Source organism: Hypomesus transpacificus, unplaced genomic scaffold, assembly GCF_021917145.1.
Source record: "Hypomesus transpacificus isolate Combined female unplaced genomic scaffold, fHypTra1 scaffold_42, whole genome shotgun sequence".
Lineage (NCBI taxonomy): Eukaryota > Metazoa > Chordata > Actinopteri > Osmeriformes > Osmeridae > Hypomesus > Hypomesus transpacificus.
This window is the reverse complement of record NW_025813938.1, coordinates 465,792-492,130: the sequence shown is the minus strand read 5'-3', so window position 1 is coordinate 492,130 and position 26,339 is coordinate 465,792. Positions and strand designations below refer to the sequence as shown.

General features: G+C 49.1%; 2 protein-coding genes across 2 annotated transcripts in view; one reads left to right on the top strand and one right to left on the bottom strand.

The window, feature by feature from the left end:
* The window catches only part of slc20a2 (solute carrier family 20 member 2), a 30,133-nt gene extending 5,947 nt beyond the window's left edge, over positions 1 to 24,186 (bottom strand). The window contains exons 1-9 of the mRNA XM_047016720.1: positions 23,773 to 24,186; positions 5,806 to 6,365; positions 5,037 to 5,177; positions 4,820 to 4,905; positions 4,551 to 4,647; positions 4,139 to 4,258; positions 3,481 to 3,708; positions 2,377 to 3,004; positions 1,753 to 1,938 (exon numbers count right to left, since the gene is read on the bottom strand). Coding sequence (XP_046872676.1) covers positions 1,753 to 1,938; positions 2,377 to 3,004; positions 3,481 to 3,708; positions 4,139 to 4,258; positions 4,551 to 4,647; positions 4,820 to 4,905; positions 5,037 to 5,177; positions 5,806 to 6,094 — 1,775 coding nt within the window. The 5' untranslated portion in view covers positions 6,095 to 6,365; positions 23,773 to 24,186. The remainder of the gene's footprint in view (positions 1 to 1,752; positions 1,939 to 2,376; positions 3,005 to 3,480; positions 3,709 to 4,138; positions 4,259 to 4,550; positions 4,648 to 4,819; positions 4,906 to 5,036; positions 5,178 to 5,805; positions 6,366 to 23,772) is intronic.
* LOC124464845 lies at positions 18,555 to 20,617 on the top strand. Its single transcript, XM_047016721.1, has 2 exons — positions 18,555 to 19,745; positions 19,846 to 20,617. The coding sequence occupies exons 1-2, from the start codon at positions 19,016 to 19,018 to the stop codon at positions 19,998 to 20,000; spliced, it is 885 nt and encodes a 294-aa protein (XP_046872677.1). The 5' UTR covers positions 18,555 to 19,015; the 3' UTR covers positions 20,001 to 20,617.
* Positions 24,187 to 26,339: the final 2,153 nt, after the last annotated feature.

The following is a 26,339-nucleotide window of genomic DNA, read 5'->3' as shown; positions in this document are numbered from 1 at the left end:
ACATCATCTCCCACACACTGACCAACCCTCCTTCTGCAAGGTTTTTCTGGACGTCATGAAGTTGTCTCACTAAAGGGAGCAGCCTTGAGGCTTGGAGGGTTCAGCTGGTGACTCATAACATGTGATGTGTCTTCGTCACCACTCGCTGTGAGACAGGCTTACTGCTTTCTGTCAATGAGGAGTTTTTGATAGAAATCATGGGTTCAAATCAAATCAAATCAAATTTATTTGTATAGCCCTTTTTACACGCAAGCATGTCACAGAGGGCTTCACATGCGCCCATAGAACTGCCCCTCAACCAACCTAAACCTAAAAAATGGGTTATGTGTGTACATTTACAAAGAGAAGATTATAACTAACAATTCTCCGAAATGATTGAATGATTCCGCTCTTGAGAAAGGCAGGCCCGCCGGCCCACAGACCAGCTGCAGCACTGGAACAGCAACCACACAGACCAGGACCACCTGCCTCTGCATGAGGACGTGGCTGTGGTGCTAACATGGCTAACAGTCTGTGGTGCTAACATGGCTAACAGTCTGTTGTGCTAACATGGCTAACAGTCTGTGGTGCTAACATGGTTAACAGTCTGTCATACAGCTTCACACCATCTCCTATCCAGCCTCTCTCTCTGAGAGCTGGAACTTGCTAGCGCCTGTAGCAGCAAACATAAAGGAGACAAAGAGACTGAGGATAAGAGCATAACCTCTTCTCTCAAGTCCCTTCCTCTCTATCCCCTAGCCTCCCCTCACACACACACACTAGGAAACATTACCTCACACACACACTCTAGGAAACAGTACCTCACACACACATACACACACTCTAGGAAACGGTACCTCACACACTCCAGGAAACAAACCCTGGGTACCAGAATGATGGATTGAAACAGACAGCAGAAGAAGGGCAAGCTTTAGAACAAGGAACCAAAGCTAATTGCTGTCTGAATGAGGAGAGGGGCTGAGAGAGAGACGGGAAATAGAAGACAAGGAGTAATGAGAGAATGAGAGGGGAGAGGGAGAGAAGGGGGCTTGGTGTAAGCGTGAGAAAGAAACGTGGTTTTGAGAGAGAGAGAGCGAGAGAGCGAGCAGGAAGAGAGACATGAACTGGGAGAGAATGAAGGAAAATCTATAAGAGGGAGACGAGTTAAAAACAACTAATAACAGAAAGGAAAAGAAGGGTCATCTGAAAGGACCAGAGGGCCGAGGGGAACGGGACCGAAGGAGAGAGGTAGAGAAGGAAAGAGAGAGAAAAGGAGAAAATAAACAGAGAAGAAATGGAAAACATTTCACACACAGAGTAAGGAGGGCAGTTAGACAGGGCCGGAGAGGACAAAGGAGGAAGGAGAAAGGAGGGTGAGACTGAATGAGGGAGGGGAAACAGTCAGACAAAAAGAGAGACAGAGGAGAAAGAGAGACAGAAGAGAGAGAGAGACAGAAGAGAGAGAGGGTATAGCTTGTGTCCAGTCATGCAGCCTGGTTCCTACTGAGAGACTTCCATCTCTCCCTGCTTCACTTCCTGACAGCCTGCAGGGAGCCAGCCAGCCTGCCCCCACCCTGCCTGACACACACCACACTCACACTACACACACTTCACACACTTCACACACACCACACAAACAGTCTGCTTGGCAGTAAGGCAGATACACAGTTGGGCAGCCACATAACCTAGCACACAGGCACCCACTACAGACACACACACACACACACCCCCACATCCTCCTCCAGTACAGCTCCGTGCTGGTGGCGGGCTCACCTGGAGGGGGTGATGGGGGTGAGGTCCTTGCCCATGGTCTGGATGACGCGGCGGCCCCACACCCAGAGCCCCGCACAGATCCCCACGCCTCCATAGAACAGCAGCCAGATGGGCGTAGCCGCGTCCTGCATCACGCCCCCCTGGTCGTAGATCATCCACAGTGCCACCAGGGGGCCGATGGCGTTACTGCAGGAGGGGAGGGAGTGTTGAGTCTCAACTCTAGGATGATTCACTAGAAAAGAGCACCTAATAAACAATATTTATCTTGAGATACTGCAAAGACTGCGGCTTGTGTGTTTTGGATTACCGCAAAGACTGCGGCTTGTGTGTTTTGGATTACCCCGAGGACTACAGCCTGTTTCCACAAGTTTCTTTATTACTTGTATTATTGTTTTTATTGATTTTATGTAAAGCACCATGAACTGCAATTATTAGTTACACTGCGTCTGGTAGATGAGATGTTACTTTACACAGACCGTTCCTTGACTGACCACTGAAATACTGTAGAACTATCCACTTCTGATCTTCCACTATTCTTTACACTACATGCATGTGGCTTCATAACAGCCTGTGCTGGATGTAAACATGGGAATGTTTGGAGTGAATGGCAGCGGAAAGCAGCACCTGACGTCGTTTCCTCCGTGAGCGAAGGAGCCGAAGCAGGCTGTGAGGATCTGTAGGAAGTGGAAGAGGAGGAACACCTCTGCCTTATCCTTCTCCTCCTTCTCCTCCTCCACACACACGTCCAGGGTCCCCGGGGCAGCCCCCTCTTCACCTCCCTCCTCCCCGGCCAGCTTGACCTCCACGCCGCCCTCCTCCGCCTCGATCTCAGCCTCTGCCACCGCGTTGCAGTAGGACGAGTAGCTGTCATAGCGCACGCGCTTCTTAGTGTATGACACGCTGCTGCCCCTCTCGCGCCCCGCCTCCCCCACCAGCTTCTCACTGTCCTCCCGTGCCTCCCGAGACTCCGAGCGGACCAGCGGCTGCACCGGCATGCCGCAGATGGCGGCGGTGTAGCAGGTGTAGCTGTTGTTACGGCGCAGGACGCGGTAGTTGTTGTCGGGGGCGGGGGTGGAGCGGTCATCGTCCAGACGACCCAGGTGGATCTTGTGCAGCAGGTCCTTGTAGAGGCCCGAGTCCTTGTGCACCGTGTGGTACACCTGGCCGTCGCTCCGCATGTGCCCGTCGAAGGTGAAGCTGCCGTTGGCGACCGGAGACTTCAGACAGCCGTTAGTCATGGAGTGGGTCCGACCTGGAGGATGAAATGAAAGATTGAAAATCAACTTTAGAGAGGCATAATTACGTTGACACTTTCCCAAGAGCTGTTCCTGGGGGAGGGGGGGCACACACCAATAGCTGTACCCCCCCCCCCCCCCTGGGGTTTCCTCCCATGGTTCCAGAGGTGTTTACAAGATGATGGTGGTCCTGTTTCCTCCGCGGCTGTCCCTTCTAATACTGTATCTGAAGTTTATTTCCCAAAATTCAGCCTTGGTGCAGAATTACAGCCGCTACGAGCAGTCCCACAATGAGCTTTCCTCAGGACGTTGTGTTTCTTATGTTTCTGTGTCTGTAGCAAAACCGAGCGTTTGAGCTCTCATTTTCTCAAAGGCGAAGGGTTACCGTTCCACTCACCGTAGGACCTGCCGTTCCACTCACCATAGAACCTGCCGTTCCACTCACCGTAGAACCTGTCGTTCCACTCACCGTAGTACCTGCCGTTCTACTCACCGTAGAACCTGCCGTTGGGCAGGACGCAGGCTCCGTTAGCCTGGCTGCTCAGCTCCCCGCTGGAGTCTGGGGAGGCCCGGGAGGTGAGGGGGACCACCGCCTCGTCTGGGCCCCCGGCCCCCGGAAGCTCCTTGAAGACAGGAGCCTCCTCCTCCTCCTCTGGGATCTTGTCCAAGCTCTCGTCTGAGATCCTGGACAGGGCCAGGGCCTGCTCCTTCTTCAGACGACCTGGGGGGAGGCTGCTGTTAGGAACACAGAAGCACCGAACACCAACCACAATCCACAAACACACAGAGGGTGATGTTTGATCACTATTTCATTGTTCTTTTTTCATTTTAGATGGCACATGCTACCACAAACCGAATGGCAATTTTGTTTCACAAAAATAAATAAAATGGCAGTTGCAGAGAGCCAAGTTTTTATAAGTGGTAACCGAGCAACCACACAAAAACCAGATGTGTACCATGCCCACATCTTGGGCATGAACACAAGGTAGCACACTGATTTAATGCTTGTAGCACATCAGGATAATATGTTATACACTACAATTAATAAGGTGTTAATTAATAGGTGTCCTCCAAATCCACACCAAACCCCCAAACAGATGAACATTCTGCAGGGGGATGTCACGACACATCAAACAGGCGGCAACACTAACTTGCTATCTTGCGTCTCATCCAGGGACAGACCAGGAACCAGACGACCGCGGCGCACACCAGCGCTCCTGCCAGAGTGATCAGGAAGATGGCCCAGATAGGGAGCATCTCCAAGCCCAGAACTGAAAACAAACACAAACAAACACATCTTCACATGAATAATCATCATGTCACACTTGATGTCCATCCCAGCACAGGTTAGAAAAAGTTTTACCAAAAATCTATTTAATACAGTTATGTGAAATGAACACGTTATATTTTTTCATTTTAATAATTTAACAAAAAATGATCTCTGTCTTTCTCTGTCCTTATCTGTCCGTCTGTGGTAACCTGCAGGATGGATGATTGAAATAAACAACAACATCTTCAGCGTGTGTGTGTGTGCGTGCGTGCGTGTGTGTGCCAGCTGCTTACGTGGCGCCCCAGTGTAGAGGATGGAGAAGGCGTTGATGCCGATGGTGGTGGCGTAGAAGAGTGGCAGCGCTCGCAGACCGTTAGGGACTGGGTCCTCCTGAACGCGCAAGCACACACACCGTCACCCTCCTCAACACGCCTCACAGCACACACACAAGGACAGCTTCATGGCATGGATCACCAGATGCCAGTGTGGGCATGTCTGACTTGTGCTTGTGAGTCACTAGCATCACACTAGCGTGTGTGTGTGTGTTTGAGGGAGATCCCACCTTGCTGAGGATAAAGTGCCTGATGAGGAAGAACAGCAGGCCAGACATCAGGCCAGACAGCAGGGGGGAGATGAACCACGATGCGACTACGGGAGAGAGACACAACCGGTCACCGACACCCCCCCAGTACTGAGACACTAACAGTGCAGAGGGGAGAGGCGCTGTCTTCACACAGACACACACACACAGTATAGTTTGTCTACATGCAGCCCCGTACCAATCTTCACCAGCTGCATCCAGTGAACCCCCTTGGTGCCTATAGCCACCAAGGAGAAGCCGATGGTGGACCCCACGATGCAGTGCGTTCCAGAGATCGGCAGCTTGAGGAACGAGGCGATAAGCTGCCATGCGGCCGACCCTGATGACGAGAGGACGAGAAACAAGTTACTGGAGTTACTGGCAGGAAGCTCTCGTCCCTCTCACGCTGGACACAGAGCAGAGAGAGAGGAGGTGTGAGGAAGCTCCTGTAGCAGGGCCACACAGAGCTGTGAGGAGGCTCCTGTAGCAGGGCCACACAGAGCTGTGAGGAGGCTCCTGTAGCAGGGCCAGACAGAGCTGTGAGGAGGCTCCTGTAGCAGGGCCAGACAGAGCTGTGAGGAGCCTCCTGTAGCAGGGCCACACAGAGCTGTGAGGAGGCTCCTGTAGCAGGGCCACACAGAGCTGTGAGGAGGCTCCTGTAGCAGGGCCACACAGAGCTGTGAGGAAGCTCCTGTAGCAGGGCCACACAGAGCTGTGAGGAGGCTCCTGTAGCAGGGCCACACAGAGCTGTGAGGAGGCTCCTGTAGCAGGGCCAGACAGAGCTGTGAGGAGGCTCCTGTAGCAGGGCCAGACAGAGCTGTGAGGAGGCTCCTGTAGCAGGGCCAGACAGAGCTGTGAGGAGCATCCTGTAGCAGGGCCACACAGAGCTGTGAGGAGGCTCCTGTAGCAGGGCCACACAGAGCTGTGAGGAGCCTCCTGTAGCAGGGCCACACAGAGCTGGAACTCACCCACCATGGCGCTGACCTCCCCGGCCATGAGTACAGGCACCGTCTCGTTGTACAGCTGGACGTCGATGATGCCCGTCCTGATGGTCTCTCCCACCTTGGCCCCCAGCAGCATGGAGCCCAGCGTCTCAAAGATGGAGGCCAGGACGCAGGCCTGACGCAGGGTGACTACCCCTGAGCCCACCGCCGTCCCAAACGAGTTGGCCACATCGTTGGCGCCCACGGAGAAGGCCAGGATGAAGGCGATGATGAAGCCCAGGATCACCATCCACAAGTACGGCTCCAGGTCCATCTTGGAGGTTTGGTTGATCGACAACTTCCGGAGAGAATAGAAAAAGAGACCGTGGAGAAAACCGAACGGGGGGAAATTGAGGAGGAGCTTCCTGGTTGGGTGGCTCCCTGCTCTGCTGGTGTCCTCCGGGTGTTTAAGAGTTCAAGAGGAGAAGCTAAGTGCTAACTGAGCAGGAGGAGCTGAGCGTGAAGACAGGAGCCCAGGGGAGGGGGGCAGAGATGTGCTTCCATAACGCAGCACTGAGACGGTTCCTCCACACAGAAACTCTCACCTGCAAACAAACACAAACACAGTTTAATACAACATCCATGTCTGGCCCTTTGCTTCATGTCTTCCCCTCTCTCTCCTCCCCCTGCCTTTCCTGTCACACATCACTTCAAACTATCCAAGCATCCAAAAGTATGTTTATAAAGTAAAAATTCAAAAAAGAATCTCCATGCAGCTAAACACTAACACGTCCCATCCCCCTGTGACACCACAGACGAGAGCAGAGACAAACAGAGGACACGGGGGATGAGTGACAGCGAGAGGAGGAGGAGGAGGGGGGAAGGTAGATGAGAGCTTGGGAGACAGGAGATGAAGGGAGCTGATGCGACAAAAAAAGACAACTTTCTTCAGGCTGAGGACAGCGGTGTCTGCACCAGAGAGGAATCAAGTCAGGCTTCGACAGACACTTCTGACTGGGAAACGGATACAGTTGTGTGAGATGTGAGCATCGCTAGCTAATGTCTGTGGTAGCATCTAAACACCAGACAAAGCCATGTTCTCAAAAGCTCTCTGGAATTACAAAACTCTTATCCTATGGTTCAGACCCATGTTGTTGTTTTCACCCCGAAAGAACTGGCTGCAGCTCAGATAAGCATAATTCTGAATGCCACCCTTAGCATTAGCACACTTAGCATTAGAACAAACATTTACCCTGTTTTAGCACCACCTCCTCCAACCAGGTTGGATGTGTAAATCCTCCAGTCAAACTGCTTCCTCCTCCACTAGCTCCATGACTGCAAGGTCCAGAGCAGAAACTGGAAGTCCGATGAAACTCAAACCAGGGGCTTTTCTCAGCTAACAAAAACGTGTTTATGGATTTTATTTAAGACTGCAGTGCTCTACGGATAACAGTATCAGCATGTTTACATAGCGCTTAGACCCAGAGAATCACAAAGGAAGTCAACAACTCCAGCTGATCTGGTGATGGTCAGCACAGGGAGGCGGGACCAGGAAGTGAGGTCATAAATGCCAAGTATGTCACATCCCATTAATGTTGTGGATTATTTGTAGTGGTCTAAAAATTATTTGTGGTTTGTCTGTGCTTCAGTTCCACATAGCTCAGTGTATAATGCAGGAAGACTGTTCAGAGAGCTGTGTTTAGGAGGGACCGCTGGAAATCGGATCAACAAGGAAACAAAGGCAACAAAATCTGACACAAACTTTTTTTAACGACAGGGCTGGAAAGTTCCAGACCATGCTGTTTACTCCAGTGGAGTCGGCCACAATAACAGGGTTTGGATGTGAACGTTGAAAACAGTGTGACACACAGCACACCAAGCATTTCTGCAGGGTTTGAAACCCAACCTCAAACATCTACAACCAAGAGATGCAAACCCAAACCACTCCCCTCCCACTCCTTTTAGGAGGCACAATTATCAAAGTCAGTTTATAGAGATTAATGTTGCACATTTTTTCAGAGCCCACTAAGCCTATTGTAGAAGGGGCATTAATGTAAACAGCTTGGAAGCCAGACTAAGACATTCTCCAGGCATTAACCTGTTGTGTACTCCCCAGTCACATGGGTGGAAGCTGTTTTACACATCAAACCATGATCCAAACTATGGTACAGATGTTTCTAGAAATACTCTAGGTCAGCCATTCCTGACCTTTCCCACTGTGCGGCCCACTTGCATGGCAAAAATATTTTTGCGGCCGCCCCACACATCAGTTCACTTAATTTGCGCTTATCACACGTTTAACAACACCTGGAGCCAAACAGTTCACTTTCACGGCAACATTTCTTTGAGCGATCAAAGAAGACAAAGTGCCCATCAGCGCCGCAGTAAGCACACATTGTAGAGAGAGGTAACCTGCAGAACTACCACGGCCAGGCCTAGAACTTCCAGTGAAGTTAGAAACTTGACTTTTAATAACCAGAACAGGTTATGTTAACCTAACTGCTGCTCTCTTATCCCTAAATTTAGATTACACGGCTTCTCGCTTTTTTTCCATTGGCCGATAACAGGTCGCCCTCACAGAGATGTCTCCCGTTTCCAGATTTTTCCAAGCGTAACTATTGGCGTTTCAGTCATGCTGAATTAGAGGCTAAATGTCATTTTAAAATTTGTAAGGATTTGAATAATTATTTACCATATTTAGATATATTATATTCTTTTTTCATACTTTTGTTTTCATTGGTTTGGCAGCCCACCTGTATAATGTCCACAGGTTGGGAATCCCTGCTGGAGGTCTTCTGTGCTGGGGGGGCTTTCCAAACACCTTCATCCCCCAGCCAGGGGATTCCAGTGAAAAAAAACATGCAGTAAAGGGCCACTGCCAGATTTGAACCCGGGTTACGTTTAAACAGATTTATAAACAGGAAAACTGTCGTTACGATAGATGCAGCAGTATTAAAGCCATTCACAATCCTCCAGTACCACACATTCACAACATACTGCAGGCATTCCAGACATTCCAGACACTCGCTTGCTGAAGACACACAGGGCAGGAATGATGCTCCACACTGACCACAGCAGACAAGACACCTACAGCTCACACTGACCACAGCAGACAAGAGACACCTACAGCTCACACTGACCACAGCAGACAAGAGACACCTACAGCTCACACTGACCACAGCAGACAAGAGACACCTACAGCTCACACTGACCACAGCAGACAAGAGACACCTACAGCTCACACTGACCACAGCAGACAAGAGACACCTACAGCTCACACTGACCACAGCAGACAAGAGACACCTACAGCTCACACTGACCACAGCAGACAAGAGACACCTACAGCTCACACTGACCACAGCAGACAAGAGACACCTACAGCTCACACTGACCACAGCAGACAAGAGACACCTACAGCTCACACTGACCACAGCAGACAAGAGACACCTACAGCTCACACTGACCACAGCAGACAAGAGACACCTACAGCTCACACTGACCACAGCAGACAAGAGACACCTACAGCTCACACTGACCACAGCAGACAAGAGACACCTACAGCTCACACTGACCACAGCAGACAAGAGACACCTACAGCTCACACTGACCACAGCAGACAAGAGACACCTACAGCTCACACTGACCACAGCAGACAAGAGACACCTACAGCTCACACTGACCACAGCAGACAAGAGACACCTACAGCTCACACTGACCACAGCAGACAAGAGACACCTACAGCTCACACTGACCACAGCAGACAAGAGACACCTACAGCTCACACTGACCACAGCAGACAAGAGACACCTACAGCTCACACTGACCACAGCAGACAAGGGACACCTACAGCTCACACTGACCACAGCAGACAAGAGACACCTACAGCTCACACTGACCACAGCAGACAAGAGACACCTACAGCTCAGACTGACCACAGCAGACAAGAGACACCTACAGCTCAGACTGACCAACACAACACACCACTTCCTGTGGATCCAGGCTGACCCAGCAGCGTCCCCTGACAGACAGGAGAGATCCTGTCATCCAATCAGCTACACTCACCTTCATCCCATGCATGCAGTTCCTACTCAATTTAGAGGAAGTGAAAGAAAGGAGGGAGGGAGAGAGAGAGAGAGAGAGAGACAGATAGAGATGGATAGATAGATAGACAGATAAAGACAGACAGACAGATGAAGAGATAGAGAACCACAAAAAGAGAGAGATAGAGAACTAGAGAGAGCCGTCAGAATCCGCAGGTTGTATGGAGCAGGCAGGAGGCATCACCAGCCGCCACGTCTAGACAGTTTCTTAAAGGACGACATCTGCATCCCAACCGCTCCCAACCTATCACAAGCCAGGGAGGGGGCGGGGACTTTCCTGACTGGCTGACGGCAGCCAGGGGACAGGCGATGGAGCCAATAGAACACAAAGACACGTGGTGGGAGGGGGGGTTGACAGAGAGGAGGGGGCCTGAGGGCTCACACACAGGAAACGATGTGCAGTCACACCAAGGGCATCTGAAACATAATACTGAATAAAGCTACACTGCTCTTCCCGGATGAGGACGGCTGTTCAGTAAGACAGAGATGAGAGAGATGGGATGAGACAGAGAGATGGGATGAGACAGAGAGATGGGATGAGAGAGAGATGGGATGAGAGAGAGATGGGATGAGACAGAGAGATGGGATGAGACAGAGAGATGGGATGAGACAGAGATGGGATGAGAGAGAGAGATGGGATGAGACAGAGAGATGGGATGAGAGAGAGATGGGATGAGAGGGAGATGGGATGAGACAGAGAGAGAGAGAGATAGGATGAGAGGGAGATTGGATGAGACAGAGAGATGGGATGAGAGAGAGACAGTCCTAGAAGGGGCATGTCTCTAGGGTGTCTTTCCAGACCTGTGTCAGTGATTGTTTTATTCATTATTTTATTTAAGAATGTGATATTTTAATCACGTGCACTCACTCAAATCGCCAACCTTGACAACGTCACGATTCAGAGACACCTCTCTCTCTCCCTCTTTTTTTCTCTCTTTCTTTCTGGCACAATTGCTCCTTTCAAAGTGGAGCAGGACAGTCTTTTTCATAGAAAACCAGGAGACAGAGGCTCTTAACAAAAGAAAGGATAAAAGCATGTCTAAGTAGATCTGACTGGACAGACTGAAACCAATCACTGTCTACGGTCAACAGGAGCAGGAAAACCTTTCGAGGTCACGACACAAACAGTGAAAACGCACTTGAGAATCTGGTTCTTCACGTTTGGTAAACTCCAGCAGGGTTTCTGAAGAGAGCTGGGAAAGTGGCTCAGGCTTGGGGGTCTCTAATGCACGTCCCTCTCCCCTCTCTCCCCTCTCTCCCCTCTCTTCTGTGCTGCGGGGAGGTGGACGAGGGCAGGGCGGAGGGCTGGAGTGTGGGTGCATGTGATCAGGTTTCTGTGGCGTTCTCTGTTCCGTGATGCTTTGTGATTCCAGAAGACAGCTGATTGAGACCTTAGATAGGGGCTGGTGAGCTGTGGATCAGCCAGGCTGCCAAAGCCCTGCTTCTCCTCCACCACCTGACTCTGGCACAGCCAATCACACTGCCAGCTCAACCACAGCAGAGCTGTCAGCGGCTTGGAGGAGTTGGTTGGATACGTGACAGTTTACAATTTGAATTCATAGTGTGTATAGGCGGTTCTGAATGTTATTTCCTGGTTAGATCCTGTTTAGACGTGATGTAACGGAGAGTTCGGTGGACAAGCAGGAGTGCGAGGGAATCATCACAAAGCTTTAAATCTTTATTCTTTTGAATGATATGCGCTTGTCACCTTGTGCCAAGCTGAGTGGAATTTAAATTCATTAAAACCGTCTCTCTGGAACACACACAACAAAAGCAGAGTCGTAACTACAACAAACATCCTCCCCCTCTAGCAGTGTTGAGGGAGTCCCATGTCTAAATGCTCCTCTTAAGGTCAACTCTCTCCAGTTTCAAGGCCTTGTGAGACGTGCTCCCCCATAAGTTGGTAGTGTCTCACGTAACCTTAAACAGGTATTGAGTAAAGCATTTTCAGTAAAGTGATCCAATTCATACATTCACGAGTGACAACAAATACTATACTGGTGCAGATCAATGGCCACACCACCGCCAAAGCAGATTTTTCCAATAGGTTCAAATCCGGCCGGGCCATTTCCTCCCCGCCTCTCCCCCCCTCTGTCTTTCCTGTCACACTTAACTTGAAACCAATTGAAATCGCTTGAAAGCATGAAAAATGTCCCCAAAAAGATTTGTTTGGATCAGTGAAACATCCTCAGTCTGGGCCGACCACAGTAAGACCCTTCCATGCTTATCCTTCCACCATCGTCCAGGACCAGCCAATCATCTCTCAGCTGCTCAGATGAAACCCAACTCAGGGCCAGACGATGCCACCTCAACAACACCGCTCAAAATAACCTGCCACAAGAAAAGAGAACATTCCTCACCTCTGAGAACGGACCTTAAAAAGAGAGTCAAATTCACAAACCCATCTGATTGGCCCTTTTTGGGAGTGAGTGTGTGTGAGGGGACAGTCCCCATCAGTGATAACTACCCTCAGATCAGCAGGAAACATTGCAGACAAGTGAAGTCAACAAACACACAAGTGTCACGTTCTGGGGCGCAAGGAAGGGGGCTCCTGGGGCGCGGGGCTGCAGCTTCCGCATCCGACCCCATGCTCCGTCCTCTTACCGTTGACCCTCCTAGCCTCCTCTCTGCCCTCCTAGCCTCCTCTCTGCCCTCCTAGCCTCCCCTCCTCTCTGCCCTCCTAGCCTCCCCTCCTCTCTGTCCTCCTAGCCTCCTCTCTGCCCTCCTCCCCTCCTCTCTGCCCTCCTAGCCTCCTCTCTGCCCTCCTAGCCTCCCCTCCTCTCTGCCCTCCTAGCCTCCTCTCTGCCCTCCTAGCCTCCCCTCCTCTCTGCCCTCCTAGCCTCCTCTCTGCCCTCCTAGCCTTCATTCTGATGACTGTCGATGGAAAAAGTATGAGGGGAAAACCATGTGTCAGCCAAACAATGTTTTGTGTTTGTAACATGCCTGTCTGAATGTACTTATTCAATGTTAATTTGTGAGTGTGTGTTTGTATGAGGGTGTGTGTGTGTGTGTGTGTGTGCACCCGGGCTACCCTAAGCCGGATCCTAAAGCTCCAAATCCTGGCTTTCAGCACATGACCCGTCTAACAGCATTAGTAGCTGCCGCCCAGCGCATGAAGGCAGCGCAGGGAGACCTGCAGCCCAGCGCGCTCTCCTGGTCAGGAGGCCCCGCCCACGGCTCTCCCAGGGGGTTCAGGACCCGGAGGATTAGGCAGCGAGTCAGAGGATTACCTCAGGACTGTTATTGTAGGTGAAAACGCCATTTAATACTCCAATGCGTGTCCAAGCTAATGGCCCATGCTGAGCGGAGGAGGAATGCAGGGCCAGGGCTGTCACAATAAGGAGAGGAATCTCACATGACGACTCCACCACACTGAAACCTCATTGTGACTTTCGCTGTCCTGTTTTAGAGGCGAGCGGCGTCGCGAGGTTGCGACCCTTAACGGGAAGCGACCTCAGTCACACTCTGCTTCTCAGATCTCACCCAGAGGTCTGGGGCAGCTCTGGGTCTGACAGCCTGTCTCCTGGACAGCCAATCAGAAAAGACTTATCACAGTCTCGTAGACATCCACTCAGAAGACTTATCACAGGTTTGTGTCAGTGGGGGGAGGGGGGAGGGCATTCCTCAATGTGATTTCCTCTGAGATGACACGTGGAGACACATTTTTTCAACTCATGATTCCTTCCGTGAGTGTGGCTTTAGAATCCCCAAAGCCAGACAGCATACCAGCTGTCAAAAGATGCCTCTGAAGAACACAATCAAGTAAAGCAAACAAAAGACGCCATTCATAGAGCCTCCTCATGTATCCTGACGAGCTTCTCCTTCTTTGATACAGACAGCTACCCCCTGTGGAGCGGTCAGCCCGCCGCACCAGACCGCCCCACCAGTCCCCTGACCACAGGCAGAACCATGCTGTGATGTTCATACCCACCATGTACAGTGTGACAGGCAGGTGGAGGGGGGAGATTGTTGCAGCTGTTTCAACACGTGTATGTATATGTAGTATATGTTGTTGTTTTTTAATGCAGCATGAATTGGACTTTAAGTCCAATACATTTTCTTGAGGATCAGAACATCTTATCTTTAAGAGGAGGTTTGGCAATTGTACATAACAAGCCTTGCCTGGGTACAGCTTGGGGGGTGGGGGGACAGATGATGGAAGGACAGTCCTATAAACCTTTGCTCTCTGACATCAGGAAACATCTCTGCTCCTGATGATGTGTAGCACTGGAGATCACGTCTGTTAAAACAGGACATCTTAGCTGTACACGAAGACTGATCTGTGACCACAGTGCTAGACAGGAAACTCAAAGCGAAAAACTACAAAATCCCACAACAAGAAAATGAGGTTATTGCCTTTGTCTGTGGAGAGTGTGGTCTCATTTACTCAAATAAAGCATCAAACACTGTGGCTTTATTTTCAAATTTCTCCAAAAGTTTCACAGTTTGCCTTTGTGATATTTGAAGCAAACATCATAGTGCATGTTGCTCTGCCAGCTGAGCCGGTGTGCGTGTTTGTAAGAGTGTGTGTTGTCACTGTAAGAGTGTGTTGTGACTGTGTGTGTTTTGTCACAGTGGGTTCTCTCTGCAGTGAGTTCTCTCTGCAGTGGGTTCTCTCTGCAGTGGGTTCCCTCTGCAGTTAGTTCTCTCTGCAGTGGGTTCTCCCAGCAGTCGGTTCTCTCTGCAGTGGGTTCCCTCTGCAGTGGGTTCTCTCTGCAGTGGGTTCTCTCTGCAGTGGGTTCTCTCTGCAGTGGGTTCCCTCTGCAGTGAGTTCTCTCTGCAGTGAGTTCTCTCTGCAGTGGGTTCCCTCTGAGGACAAGTCTTTGTGACAGGTGGTCTGCATGTGTTCCGGCGACACACAGAGGAGAACAGGGCTGGTTTGAGCTGTTAGTAACCCTGGAAGCCCAACCTCGCCCCACCAGCAGGGGCCCCACCCTACCCCACCAGCAGGGGCCCCACCCTACCCCACCAGCAGGGGCCCCACCCTGCCCCACCAGCAGGGGCCCCACCCTGCCCCACCAGCAGAGGGAACCACTGGGCCAGACCCGTCTTCATCCTTGCCCCAGAAAGTCTTGGTTCTGAGGCTAAAATTGTATTGGGTACAAAAAGACTTTAGATTGGATTTTGTAAATCACATTGTTAGCGGTTTTATCATCAAACCAAGAGCTGGCTGTGTATAACGTGAGTACAAATTGCTGTACTCACAAGTGGGCTGGATACTATCTAAACCTGGTATCAAACTACTAGTGAGCTGGTAGATGACAGTTATTTGAATGAAGAGTCTTCTCAAATCCTTACTCAACATATGCAAATTCGTTTTTAGCTTTTACTTTCTCTGGCTTGACTAACACATGGCTGAACCCCCCCCCCCCCCCCTCCCAGCTTGGTAATAACACCTCCAGCGCTTCTCTGTTCAGCCCCAACAGAGTTGCAGCACCACTCATGAAAGAACACAGATGTTGATTCATGTACGAACTGACTCATCCAAGCCACATCCGAACACTAGTAAAGTGAGGTCCTATACAAAGTCACCAGGCTGCACTGGAATAAAGCATGTCTGAACAGTCACAGCTGCTGATTACATCATTCAGACCAGTTTTACTGAGTGAAACCTCCAGAAGATGTGTGAGGAAGCAGTCAGAAGGATGGCGACTGAAGACGTGAGGAAAGCATACAGTCTAGGAGGACGAGGACTGCGCAGAAGTCCAGCAGTATCAAAATCTGTTGTTTTGTCAACTTGATATGTGTTTTTGTGTATAGTTGTGTGTGTGCATAGTTTGTCAACTATTTTTGTGGATTTGAAGATAGATATTGGACAGCCCTCTGGTAAAAACATATTTTTAAATGTGCTTTATAAATGAACGTGATTGATTGATTGATTGGATGGCAGGGGCCTCCAGTGTCTAGACTAGCACTCTAGGGGTCTCTTGTTGTCAAAGGAAGTGATGTCATACGTGAAACTATAAATATGTCCTGCTTGAGTGACAGCTTCATACAGTTCTAATGAAACACCGTAATCTCCCATATTCTGATGACTTTTTTCTCTTGAATTAAATCCTAAATTGCATCACACACAAGACTCCTCAAGGCACAGGAGGGGAAAATTTGCACCGGAATCTCTGCTGTTTTAACCAGAGACCCTAACCAAGAGGCTGGATTGAGGCCAGAGCATTCTTAACTGGCCCTAGGCTTCTGAGAATCGTGTTAGAAAGTGGCCGGCAGGTAGGCATCTAACTCTCGATTTGGCTTTCTCCTGGGCCACCACGACACCATGCAGAATCTCCCTTCGGAGGTGTCAGATATCCTGCTAGTGTTAAAGGCAGAGGACGAGGAGGAACGACGGGCTACAAATAGCCGTGTCACATGAGGCAGTCCAGTGATCAGCCCGCTAGCCGGCATCCTTACATGGAGTCTAACCCTCTACAGAACCAAACACACACACACACATGCATTCACCAAGTCTTACTTTAACAAGTAAGTTCTTTGACAAATCCTTCATTTGTCAAACACAGTAGACTTTCTCTTAAACCCATCATGGCCTGTGAAACTAAGCCAGTGCTGCGACCTACATATATTTGTTCGTTTCCATAATTATATTTACATTGAAATAAGATGGAATATATTTAAGGAAAGATAATGTGTTTCTAACGTGTTTTGGTTTAGTTAATATCCTGGGTACGGTTCTGATTGATGTGGGTGTCTAGAGGTTGGGGTTCTGGGGTGATGTCATCAGCGAGCGTTTGCGCCAGTTTGGTATTGTAATGCTTTGTGAAAACTCCAACGACCGACTTAGAGAATAAAGTTGCCATAAGAAAGATGAACCTAAGTCTGTTTAAGGGTGCAACACCAGGCTTGCACATTCCCACCCACCACGCAAGAACGTGCACACACACACACACACACACACCTGTTCAAACAGCCCAAACTGTTGGACAAAACCAAGTTCTCACCCTTAACCCACTCACAAGAGCTCCAACATCTTGCTTGTTTGAGAGTCAGTCTGACTGAGGCAGATTAGCACATTTCTACTTAATAAGCTACCGTTTATTCAGAAAGTATTGCAATTCCTCCACATTTTGTTACAGCTTACATTTTAAATTGGAAAAACTTCTGAACAATCGACACATAATACCCCACAGCAAATGTACAAACGTTTATTTTTTTAACACAAACATCCAGACCCTTCACTGTGACAAGCTGGGATCCTGTTTACCTTGTAAATGTTTCTCACGACAACAACAAAGTGAAAAAACAGGACATGATTTAGAAAGACACAAATACTAGTAAGGGTCTGACAGTTCACAGTGCAAGTCAGACCGAACCCTCTCAGTAATAAAGTCAGACCGAACCCTCTCAGTAATAAAGTCAGACCGAACCCTCTCAGTAATAAAGTCGAAGGTCTGAGGACCTTCACAGACCTGGAGACGGTTGTAAAATGTTGCTACGGCGACGGAACTTCCCTGGAGAACAGCAGGCTCAATCATTGTGAAACTGAAGATTGATGAAGGAACGTCCAGCTATGGGGAGCAGCCAGACTGGTTGAACTGAGAAGGATTAACAGACCCAAAACACAGACAACCACATTTAGAGATCTTGAGGTGGAAACCGAGCTCCAGAGGTGAGGATTCGGCGTGAGGACCACCCGAGGAACTCAGGGTGAGAATCTCAGCCTTGACCCTCTAGAGGAGGTGAGGAGAAACCAGGAGACGCCCGTTTACAAACGCCCCCCCATCCAGTACGAGAGCTTGAAACGATCTGCTAGGAATACTGAGAGCAACTTCTGGCCGGACAAAAAAACATGATTTACTTTGTTCTTGGCACCACTTGACCACAGTAGGGATTATGAGATTCTAGCATTAGTTCAGATTGATCACTGGAAACATTCATGTGTACAAAGCTTATAAATCACAATTTTCTGTCACATCATGTGGACTTTTCTGAAGAGGACTGTGATTGCAGTTAAAAATGCTTCCCCAAAATGACTACAGGGTCTGAATCCTCTTCATCAGAATATTATTTATTTGTTTTTTATATTTTGCAGAATTATTATGAGGAATGTGGATTGGTGGGATTTTGTATTCATTTTAATGTCATACAAAATATTTTAAAGGGGCAATTGACTGCAAAACCGATTTTACCTTGTCATTGTTGAAAAACGACAGTTCGGAGGGTAAACTGAACATACCGTGAATATCAAAGTCCATTGACACCTTTTTCCTATTCAAATCTCAAAAAGAAAAAATGTGGCTGTAAAACGCTAGCTTTTCAACAAAGCCACCGGTCCTACGTAGGACCGGTGATCGCCCTCTTATTGGCTCTGGTCTGTATCTTTGTCACGCCCCAGAATTTACATTCAGACCAGCCCGAGGTAGCGTCTATCTCCGATACTAGTTTAGCTGCACGCTGCTCTGTGTAGGCTACTTATAAGGAATTACAAAGAAGAAGGTTTTGAATTATAACAAGGATATTGAAAATGGACCACGGTCGTAAATGCTGTGTTCCAGGCTGTACAGGGAACCCCAGCCCCATTGGTTGATAACCAACCAATCAGCGCGCAGCTGATCTAAATATTAATGAGCATACCATAAAAGGAGAAAAGCTATTGTTTTTTCCCGGGAACATTTCAGAGGATCTGTCAGAGGGCATAGAACAGCACCCGGGCCATTTTCAACCCAACCAATGTTACATACCCTATTCGGAGACCTTAAGGAACAGTGTGAAATACCCAAAAAACCCAGTCAATTGCCCCTTTAAACATTTATAATCTGAATCCTTTCAAACACAATATTTACATATTTACACACACTTGGGAGGTGATTTACAGGCGTCGCCCAGAGTCGCTCAAACCCATAAGAGTGTTCCTGTGACCAGACAGAGCCACTGCACATGCCTAACACAGAGCCACTGCACATGCCTAACACAGAGCCACTGCACATGCCTAACACAGAGCCACTGCACATGCCTAACACAGAGCCACTGCACATGCCTAACACAGAGCCACTGCACATGCCTAACACAGAGCCACTGCACATGCCTAACACAGAGCCACTGCACATGCCTAACACAGAGCCACTGCACATGCCCACACTCCCCTCCTGCACCTCGTCCACCTCCCACACACCAACCCTCACCCCCCACAGGGCACAAGCCCCAAAATGACCCCACACCAGCAGGCAGACAGCTCAATAGTGTCCCTGACAGCCCAAGCACAGCTGTCGCCTGACCAACCGGGTCACTTCCATCCCACTGTCCCAAAAATAAGATGGGCGTGTCTCCCATGTCGGGCCTGTAAGCCCGTCATTAGCATAGTTTACACCATCGCAGCAGAGCACAAGAGGAGCTCTGTGCGGCTGGGCTGCGATACAGGCCTCAGCACCAGGCTGTGGCCTCAGCACCAGGTCCAGGCCGTGGTCTCAGCACCAGGTCCAGACTGTGGCCTCAGCACCAGGTCCAGCACCAGGCTGTGGCCTCAGCACCAGGTCCAGGCCGTGGTCTCAGCACCAGGTCCAGGCTGTGGCCTCAGCACCAGGTCCAGGCTGTGGTCTCAGCACCAGGTCCAGACTGTGGCCTCAGCACCAGGTCCAGCACCAGACTGTGGCCTCAGCACCAGGTCCAGGCCGTGGTCTCAGCACCAGGTCCAGACTGTGGCCTCAGCACCAGGTCCAGACTGTGGCCTCAGCACCAGGTCCAGGCTGTGGTCTCAGCACCAGGTCCAGACTGTGGCCTCAGCACCAGGTCCAGGCCGTGGCCTCAGCACCAGGTCCAGACTGTGGCCTCAGCACCAGGTCCAGGCTGTGGCCTCAGCACCAGGTCCAGGCTGTGGTCTCAGCACCAGGTCCAGACTGTGGCCTCAGCACCAGGTCCAGGCCGTGGCCTCAGCACCAGGTCCAGACTGTGGCCTCAGCACCAGGTCCAGGCTGTGGTCTCAGCACCAGGTCCAGACTGTGGCCTCAGCACCAGGTCCAGGCCGTGGCCTCAGCACCAGGTCCAGGCTGTGGCCTCAGCACCAGGCAGAGCCTGGGGGGAGTGGGGGCCGGGCTACAGGAAGGTGGGCCAAAAGCCCTTGGAATAGGGCGCCCTGCTCACAGGGTGCATACCATGAAGGCTGAGGCCTTAGTAGCCTTACTAGCCTGGGTTTGAATCCGGTCTTGGCTCTTCTCTCTGACGTTTATATCACAACATGCCCCAAAATATATCTTAAAGAATAACTGAAAATGCTCTGTGATACAAGGTTAAACACATACCAGGACACATCTAATGAAATTGGCGCTAGCTGAACAACAACAAGCCCCACTGTTTGGACCCTAGACAACGTCAATGGAAACGATCAGATTGCTCTCGGCTTTGTCTGCTCCCTGACACACGGCTAATACTGAACTTGGTGCAGTCAGGACAAACACAACTGCACCACAAACAACAGCAAGAACAGACTGGAGAACTTTCTACTGCTGCAGAGGAAAGAACCATGGAACACTAGAAAGCAGTGACTCTGCCATTTTGACTGAACAGGTTGTGCAAGCATGCAGACAGAAGCATGGACGTGTTGAATAGTGTTGTCAGAAGCCTGGTGCAAAGGTCACGTTGACTCGCTTTCAAAACATTTGACCGATGAAACGATTTGAAAATAAAGAAAAGCAGGAGAGATGAAAGCTAGCAGTGTTTTCCACAGACATTGAGACTGCTGTAACTTGCTCTCGAGCCCAAGCCCGTGTTCCCTTCCAGTCGTGCCATTCTCCCTTTTTCTTCTCTTTGGGCCCCCAGCCTCATCCCCAGCCCCCAGCCCCAGCCTCATCCCCAGCCCCCAGCCTCATCCCCAGCCCCCAGCCCCATCCCCAGCCCCATCCCCAGCCCCCAGCCTCATCCCCAGCCCCAGCCCCCAGCCCCAGCCTCATCCCCAGCCCCCAGCCTCATCCCCAGCCCCCAGCCCCATCCCCAGCCCCATCCCCAGCCCCCAGCCCCATCCCCAGCCCCCAGCCCCATCCCCAGCTTCATCCCCAGCCCCCAGCCCCATCCCCAGCCCCCAGCCCCATCCCCAGCCCCATCCCCAGCCCCCAGCCCCAGCCTCATCCCCAGCCCCATCCCCCAGCCCCAGCCCCATCCCCAGCCCCCAGCCCCATCCCCAGCCCCCATCCCCAGCCCCCAGCCTCATCCCCAGCCCCCATCCCCAGCCTCATCCCCAGCCTCATCCGTGGTCTCATATAAACAGAGCTTCCTCCCTCCTTGCTGTCTGACAATAAAGATTAAAAAGTCCAGACCCAACAGACAAACAGACACACACACATGAAAGAGTCGAGAAAAATCGCTCTGTGGCTTTTGATGTTGCCATGGTGAAGAAGGGCTCAAACATAAGAGTGATTGTGTTTCATGGTCGAGGTGGGACGCTTAGGCACGGCCTTCTCTGACTCCACCCCCTCCTCCCCTCCTTCCTCCCCACTGACACACCCACAGCCTTCTGACTCCACCCCCTCCCCCCCTCCTTCCTCCCCACTGACACACCCACAGCCTTCTGACTCCCCCCTCCTTCAGCAGCAGGCCTGACTGCATGGGGCATAGTTATCGTCATGGAAAAGCTCTTCATTATAATTCCAGAAATTGCTATTTGGGTGATCTAAGATTACCCACATTTCCATTCAGACAACGTGATGCTCTGTTCCCAGGACGCCAGGGTGACAAGGAGTCCTGAAGGATCTGAAGAGCTGCTGAAGTTCACCTGAACCCCACAGGGGTGATGACAACATCAGGTCTCCAGTGATCCTAGTGGTACAGGTAGTATCAAACACACCTGCCATGTGTTGAGGTGTTTGCAGGGCGACACATGGATGCCACTACAGGAGTGCTGACAGCAGGACTGTGTGTGGGAACTGTAAACTGTTGCGAGATGTATAGATTACGATACTGTTAAAACACAGGCGTCCACAGCTAGTCAAGTTCTGCTTTTGCTGTTTTTGCTAAACAACAAAGTCAATGCTCAGATGTTCTTCACAAACACACAAAACACACACACACAGGAAACACACACACGAAACACACACACGAAACCACTCAGTGTGTGAGCATGGTGCCACTCCAGACATGTCCTTCAGGCTCATACACCCTAACCCTAACCCTTCAGTAGAGTGAAGAGGCGGAGCAGGACTGGTTATCCATCTTTTGTCCTATGAAAACAAGAGAAAGTCAGCCACGCTGCCTGTTCCCTCACTCCACCCCAACACAACCTGCTGCATGAATCACTCCCTGTACACTACGCCCTGGAAAACAACCAGCCAGCTGTACAAGAGCACAGGAAGGCATACTCATCATTTAAACGTGTCTACCAACACAAATGTGGAGCTTCTCAATGGGCCAGGCATTGAGCCATTCACAACATCAATTCAGTTCTTTCACATGGGGACTCGATCTACTCTTCACAATGACAACTGTCTTGGATAACATGGAACAGGAAGTGATGTGTGCTGTACATACTATCCTCTCTATCAAAAGATATCATGAGTGAGCACTTGTTTCAAAGGCATACAGTCTCCTACAGAAACACAGGACATGAATGTCAAGTCATTTCTATATGTGTGTGTGTGGGGGGGGGGGGGGGGGGGGGGGGGGGGGGGGGGGGGGGGGGGGGGAGAGGCACATTGACAACATGCTGTGCATTTTTCTTTAAAAGAGAATTAACTGCAATCCCACATTCAGGTATAGAGGGGCTGCTACTTTGCTAAGGTACAGAATCTATATGCAAGTACAAAGGGTGACAAAATATAATACAACATCATGTTATATGTACATAATGTTAATGTTTCATGTGTAATATGAACTTGATTTTGTATTCTTTGAATAAATAAAAACCGTGAAGCTCATGTAAAACGGTTTGAAAATATCTAATCTATGCATTATCCTACAGATACTCATATCTTCTTTATGGTTATGATAGAGCCATCATCAGCCTGCACTAGTCTTGTAAGATTGGAGTCAGTTACTCGTGATGCAGTAGACAACTGCAGATCCTACATAAGTTAACTTGCAAATGTACCGCCCGCATAATAGATGCCAATCAGCTAGGCCGAGTTGTTGCCTGTGTTGAACAATTTCTCTCCCGTGACTTTTCTGTAAATCCTCGCCATGCAGTCCCTCAATACAACGCTGTGAAATTCACACAACATCACTGAAAACTCCGAGACATTGTTTTGGCTTGAATTAGCGACAGCAAACTGGCTCTGGGGCATTCAAGCAGGGTACGCACGGATGCATCTACCACATTTGGAGATGATCGTCGAGAATGCAGTTATGTGCGCATGCTCAGTTGAGTAGCTCCAAATACCATCGCCACATGAAAGATCATTGACTAAGCCGACATAGCAAAAAGACACATGCGCTGAACTCCGGTCCAAATCCACTGTTGTCCGGTCAAACCGTGACACCCGCCCAAGTACACTTTAGATGGCTGAAGGTGTACCGATTATCAACTCTATCGTTTATCGAGCTGATTCATAATGGTAGATAATGCCCCAAGGGACAATTACAATGTTAAAACTTAATGGCGACGCACGTGCAGTACCCTCTCACAGTGGACTCCAGTGATAGTGGCTACTTGGGACATTGTTTCTATTGTCTCCAATATAGCTACAGTTCCAAACAACGCAGGCTGTGAACAAAAACGAATATCCTGCTCCTCGTGCGGTTGGCTGTGTAAGACATAACGAGTAATTGTCATAAGCGCTACTGTGATGTGCGTTATGTTGAAATGACTGAAAACAACATTTGTGTATGAAGAGACTAGACTTACCGGGCCTGTTTCTCAAGACGGTTGGTTTATGCGCAGTTTACTCATACCATAATAAGCTATGATTTCGAAATCACAACAAAAAAATCAACAGATTGTCATCGAGGTCATGGCAGAAATGTACTACTGAAATCTACTTACCAGCGGTGAATGCGACACCAAAATACGTGTCGTTCCCTTTTCTCAATGTAAAATATCTTTCCCTGAACGTCTGTTGTGCTGGTCGCCGCGTGGGTTCTCGTGGGTCAGTGGAGACAAGGAGATTCCGACACTCAGTCCCGAATGTTCCTCCGCATCCGAATCAAACAACCATGTTGCTGTGAATGTCTCTCGCGTGCATCCGGGCGTTTGGGGGATCAGCGTCGATGGCTCAGGACAGCTTTGGATGAGGAAGGGAAAACGCGTTTGCGTGCGTGAGATTGAGAAATGTGCGTGTGTGAGAGAGCGCTGTGGTCTTGGAGGTTAGGGCGTATTGTTGGTTTGGTGAGAGACAGACAGACCCCTCTCAGAATTGTCTGGTTTCCTCAAGGCCACTGCGGGCTAGGCTACAGCACGCCGTCTTTGCCAGATATATAATAATATGTACACTATCTCACGTGGTGAACGGTATGGTCTCGTGTCGGTGCACACTCGACCTGTAGACTATCAATGGTCGACATGAGACATGCTTTGTAAATATTTGAGTAGAAAAATATTCCCTTTGAACAAACGTTCAGTTGTTCAAATCCTTTCCCCAGGACAAATTGTAAGTGATTGTCTAACATTAAGACGAATGACTTGGGGTCTCACCATTAAAAATACCACTCAGTCACGAAAAAAGACGCCAAAATGATCCGAATACCTTTAATATGGTGAATATCATATGGCATTTCCTTTTATGATCGTAAGGCCACGTGCGACCGGGGTATAGACACAGAATGTTACGTAACTGTGCAGTGAACAGCAACGAGCGAGAGGGAGGGGAGATCGCACTGTGTTCATCTGGAAATTATGTCCCCTGAATGTATAGTGCAAAAAGCAACGTGATATAAAAGACACTCTTTTTATGTAAAAATTAAAGAAATGCCTCATTTTGTTTAGTCACCAACACTTCAATACACAGCCTACATATAGCCTATGACAAATTAATTTGATCCCCACCTATTTACCAGACTGTAGCAAAGCTAGTTTCCAAATGGGCTGTAAATAAACTTCCTAGCCAGGGGCCGTAATATGCTCCATCTCATGAATAAACCGTTTTGCTTACCAAGCCGTGGAAAACATGATGCTACCTTGGTGTAACTTTCAATGAATGGATAGAGTATGCAATAAACCTGGAGTCAATTAAAATAACTTGATATATATTTTTTCTAAATATTTTTCTACAAGCTACTGAAAAGAAAATATCCATGCGATGAATACAGGCACGTGTGCGGAGGCACAGCGCTGTGCATAGTAAAGCAACCTGACGAACATATTACAAATATCACAGTCCACTTACAGTTACAGGAAATTGAGTTCTTGGTCTTGTCACGTTTTTACTAGACTAAGTAAGGATTGTTTAGTCTATCTTTAGTTTTTCTAGGCTGTGTAGCTTCTGGGTCTCACGTTTATAGCTTAAGGCAGGATCATTTTGACTGACAAGATTCACATTTTTGATTTGTAATTTGATAATAGCCTATAAATTATAATGCATTATTTGGCAGCATTTAACAGCACATTGAATAAATCGCTGTTGTAGGCCTACTGTGCAAGGCAAGTTTGAGTCATAACTATGTTATCATTTAAATCATTAACCAGTTTTGAGGATGAGATAACTATTAGGCTATCACTACTGGCTTGTACACTTTTAAACTTGCACAGTAAAGAGAACGTTTTGATTCCATGTTTACTGTGGTGCATCTGTCACCCCCTGTGTCATCCTCCCACTCAAGCATGTTCAGTCTAGTCCGCCGTGGTTTCGCTGCTCTGGAGTAAAGACTACATTACCCACAACGTTACCTCAAACGCGATCGAACAGTGACGCATGACTTCCCTGACCGCTTTACGTATTTCCCTAACTCGTGATGATTTAATTTGTTTTATATAATTTATATTGAGCAGTCTCATTAACCCTTGCTGAATTGATTCACTCAGCCATTGATTAAGTATATTACCCCCATTTATGCAATTATTTTAATCAAATTAATGTGTTAATAAACCCATTTGTTGAGCAACTTTTGTTGATTAACACTTATAGTTTGTAGTGTGAAACATTTTGGAGATCATTCTTGGTCCTGGTGGGCATATAGTACAGTGCAGTTCACATCATATGACTTGAATTAGCCTGTTCGATGTTCACTAACAAGTTTGCAATTATTTTTCTGTCCAGATGGGGGCCACCCGGAGACAATCACTGTTTGGAGAGAGACACACAGTTCAGAACTAGACTGGACAAGTACAGTCACTGCCATGGGGACAGAACATCCCAGAATAGTGTTGACTGCTCTTAGCAGGCAGTGATAGATGTTTACCGGTGGGGTGGATGATAGCCCAGTACCAGATTTGTATCTTTGTTGACAACAGACTCACAGGAGAAGGTAGTCTTAAAGAGGTAGTTTTAAACACTAAGCCCCTATCATTCACAAGGAACAAGACAGGCACACAACGCAAAGGAAAATCACTATTTGTCACTATTTGTGACTAATCACTATTTGTGACAAATCTTTCTAACACAGTTCTTGATAACG